Here is a 3,691-nt window from a genome sequence, read left to right on the forward strand (position 1 = left end):
AGAAGACTATAAGCTTATTATGTAAACTTGATCATTTTGTGCTAACATAAGTAATTTTGGAGCTAACCTATAGGAAACTAAGCATATAAGCTCTAAGTTAGCATATTAGAGCCAACTTAGGTAAAATGAAGCTAACATATGTCATTTTGGATAAGAAGAAGAATAAGAAGAAGACTATAAGCTTATTATGTAAACTTGATCATTTTGTGCTAACATAAGTAATTTTGGAGCTAACCTATAGGAAACTAAGCATATTAGAGATAAATAGGTAACTAAGTATATATATATATCATTTTGGAGATCTGACATACCTGACATAGTTCAGTTCTCATTGTTCTTCTCCTTCTCCTTCCTCAGCCTGATGCGCCAAGAGCGGCGAGGCGGTGGAGGCAGTGGAGGCAGCTGTGGGATGTAGTCTTCTACCACAATTGGCGTGGTCATGTCGCCCAGCTGTGGGATCGCTGGTGCCACCACCGATGCGTGGTAATTGTCAGGCACCACTACCATCGCGAGGCCACCCTCAGCCACCACCATCTCTTGCCCATGGTCAGCCACCACCATCTCTTGCCCATGGCCAGCCACCACCATCTCTTGCCCATGGTCAGCCACCACCATCTCTTGCCCATGGTCAGCCACCACCATCTCTTGCACCTGGTCAGCCACCACCATCTCTTGCCCTTGGTCAGCCACCACGAGCGCTAGGTCATCCTCAGCCTGATGCCCATCGTCATCTTGCAGCTCCTCATCCCCACTCTGCTCCTCTTCTCCCCCACTCCAGTCCGGATCATCCTTCTTGTTGTCTTCGCTGCTGCCAGAATCGCTGCTGCTTTCGCTAAGGCCAGAATCGCTGTTGCTTTTGCTACAGCCATAATCGCTGCTGCTTTGGCTGTAGCCAGTGTCGCTGCTGCTGCTCCCATTGCCTGTCCAAATGCAACAATGACCGTTAACAATCGATGTGAGACAAAGCCAAATATGGAGGAATAAGAAGAGGCAGAATGCACTGGCATCTTCGTCTTCAGCGTAGAGCATGCGACACATAGTCTTGTTGAAAACCTTAACGATGAGCATTGTGGCGTCATCATCGTACCTCAAGAGAAGAAAGTACCAGGTCCGCAGGTCGTAGGCACTGTAGAACTTCTCCCAGCCACGGCACAGGTACATGTGGCCCTCCTCGATCACCAACTCCACGTCCCACAGCCTGTGAACCCCGCTGTCGGCCTGTTGGAGCTTCACATTATCTGGCGGATCTTCACCCAGCATCTTCATAAAAGCGTCAGGCAGCCTCTGCAATTTGGGACAAGGAGTAATGTAGCAAACAACAGAGTTATCATAATGAGATGGCTGAAGGGGAGATCTCTTGTTTTATATACCTGCCTCGTGGCTGATACTGAAGAAGAAAGTATGATAGTGAAGAACTCGAAAGCATCCAACTCGTACTCCGGTGAGGCAGAGCAGCGGTGGCTGCTTCCCCCCATCTCTGATAAGCAGCAGAAGAGACCAATTAGTACCCTTAAAAAATTATAGCAGCATAAATTTTGAGCAGAAGATAATCAACATTAGTCGCAAGTACCCCATATGTCCTAATTTTAGCAAAGTCATGCTAAAATTCACGGAAAATTTCAGCATGACCTTTGTTGAAAATAGGACATATGGAGTACCCGAATTTGCCGGAACGGAAGTTAATCGACATTCCGACAAACTCAAGGGCCTCTCGGGGACAAATCCAGCAAACTAGCAAGATGATCATCATCTTTGCAAGTCATTACTTGTCAAATATAGAAGAAGAAACAATTTATTTGTGACATAGTTGGCCCATACAGAAGAAGCAACACCCTACACTAGCCTAAAAACAAGTGAAGTTTCACCCATATAAGAACAACTTTATAACATCAGAGAAGTTGCTATGTTTTTTCTACTGCTAGGAAAAACATCACTCATTGGAAATGAAAATCTCAGTACCAGCATTTTGAACTTTGAAATGAAATACAGTAGTAGTATTAGTAGTATATGGAGTAGTATCTTGTCTAGTAGTAGTATTAGTTGTATATGGAGTAGCAAGTTTTGCCTCAGAGACAGCAAAAGCTATGTTTTTTCTCAATTCAGATAGCTAAGTGGAAAACCACGTCAAGTTCTGATAATCCATCTAATCTAATGAAATCTGAACTCAACCTGATCATGGTTCATGCCCTCAGACACATCAGCACCTCAAGAATGCCATGACAAAAATGAAAAGGACCAAGACAATCATCACACAAGTGATGAAAGCACTAGCGAATCATGTTAAAGCTAACCTCTACTTTTGACCCTCAACTATAACAACCACATGCAGTACAGAGAAGTGTTGATGCAGGCATGAAACATTATAATGGCTGAATTTGATCTACTCCAATAATTTTCTCAAGTTACATGATTAACAAGCTTGGGCTTAGCAGTAATATTCTAAGAAAATATTTTCTTGAAGCCTGAACAACCGGCTTTCCTTTTTAAAAACAGAACCAAAACCATGGCACAATCACTTGACAACATCTATTGACTACATTAGATGGATAAATTCCATATGTTGTGGAAGACCACCCTCAAGCAGACTGCTTATGACCATGGCTCCTAAATGGATAAGCGTTTGGCGAGAAGACATTGTGGACAACAATATTCAGAAGCATACCTTAAGTAATATTCTTAACTATATCATCATCTTATGAAATATTATAGTGTGGTGGCTGTTCTAGAAAATGCAGCAATATTGTAAACATAACTTTTAGACAAGCTAGAGAAAGAGATGAATGGATGAAAATTACACCCCCACTATTTTAAATTTAATAGAAACCACACAGGAGTTACCATCCCCAAATCTTCTTTTTTATTTATGGTCAAGTAATTGCTAAAATATTTGAAACAGAGGCCACCATTGCACCACCATTCATTGACAAACCATTAGAGCATTGTGAACAACAAATTCAGAGCATTGTGAACAACAGAAACAACTGAATGTCCTATCATGACATGGCAACGAACTAACAAAAATTGCGCGTTCTACCAGCACACCATTAGCACAAAATTTTCTCTAATCTTACTGGACACAAAATTTTTCTTCAGTATGTCCAGTGCATTTTTTCAGTGTGTCCAAATCTTGCAGGTACCAAGTCCTCCAATGCGCATGGAGCACTAATTATTCATGTTTGCTAGGCACTACTCCCACAATTTTTTGAACCTAATTTGACCTAAATTCGAGAGGGATTTGACCTAAACCTAGCAAAAGAGAGAAGAAGAGGGCATGGCCGGGAGGGAGGAGAGGAGGAAGAGAGGAGAAGAGAGGCAGAGGGAGGAGGGTTACCTGACCACGATGAGGTAGTGGCCCGAGCGGAGACGACAGAGGGCGGAGACGGTGAGCTTGGGGGAGGCGGGGATAGATGGCGGGGAGGTTGCGGGCCTCCTCGCCTGGTGGACATGGGTCCTCCTCTCCTCGTGGAACTCGGGTCGGGGCGGCTCCGAGGCGAGGGAGGCGGTGCTCGAGGGGGAGGCGGGGCTCGGGAGGAAGGCGGCGAAGGGGAGATGGAGGCGGCGGGGGCGCATGGGCGGCTGCGGCGAGGTTAGGTCGAGTGGGGGAGGGAGAGAGGCCAGAGGGGAACAGGTGGAGTGGGGGGAGGGTTAGCAGTGGCGCACCTCCCCCTGGTGCGCCATAAGTACGACGACA

At 45.2% G+C, this 3,691-nt stretch overlaps 1 protein-coding gene across 1 annotated transcript; it reads right to left on the reverse strand.

Moving 5' to 3' along the window:
• Positions 1-321: 321 nt before the first annotated feature.
• LOC147975258 (uncharacterized) lies at positions 322-1,038 on the reverse strand. Its single transcript, XM_087519626.1, has 2 exons — positions 1,002-1,038; positions 322-920 (listed from the first exon to the last, which is right to left on the reverse strand). Exons 1-2 carry the CDS (start codon positions 1,036-1,038, stop codon positions 322-324), a joined length of 636 nt encoding a protein of 211 aa, XP_087375752.1.
• Between the last annotated feature and the right edge of the window lie 2,653 nt (positions 1,039-3,691).

This window comes from Triticum urartu, chromosome 4A, assembly GCF_056163025.1.
Source record: "Triticum urartu cultivar PI428250 chromosome 4A, HENAU_Tu73, whole genome shotgun sequence".
In the NCBI taxonomy this organism is placed as follows: Eukaryota; Viridiplantae; Streptophyta; class Magnoliopsida; order Poales; family Poaceae; genus Triticum; species Triticum urartu.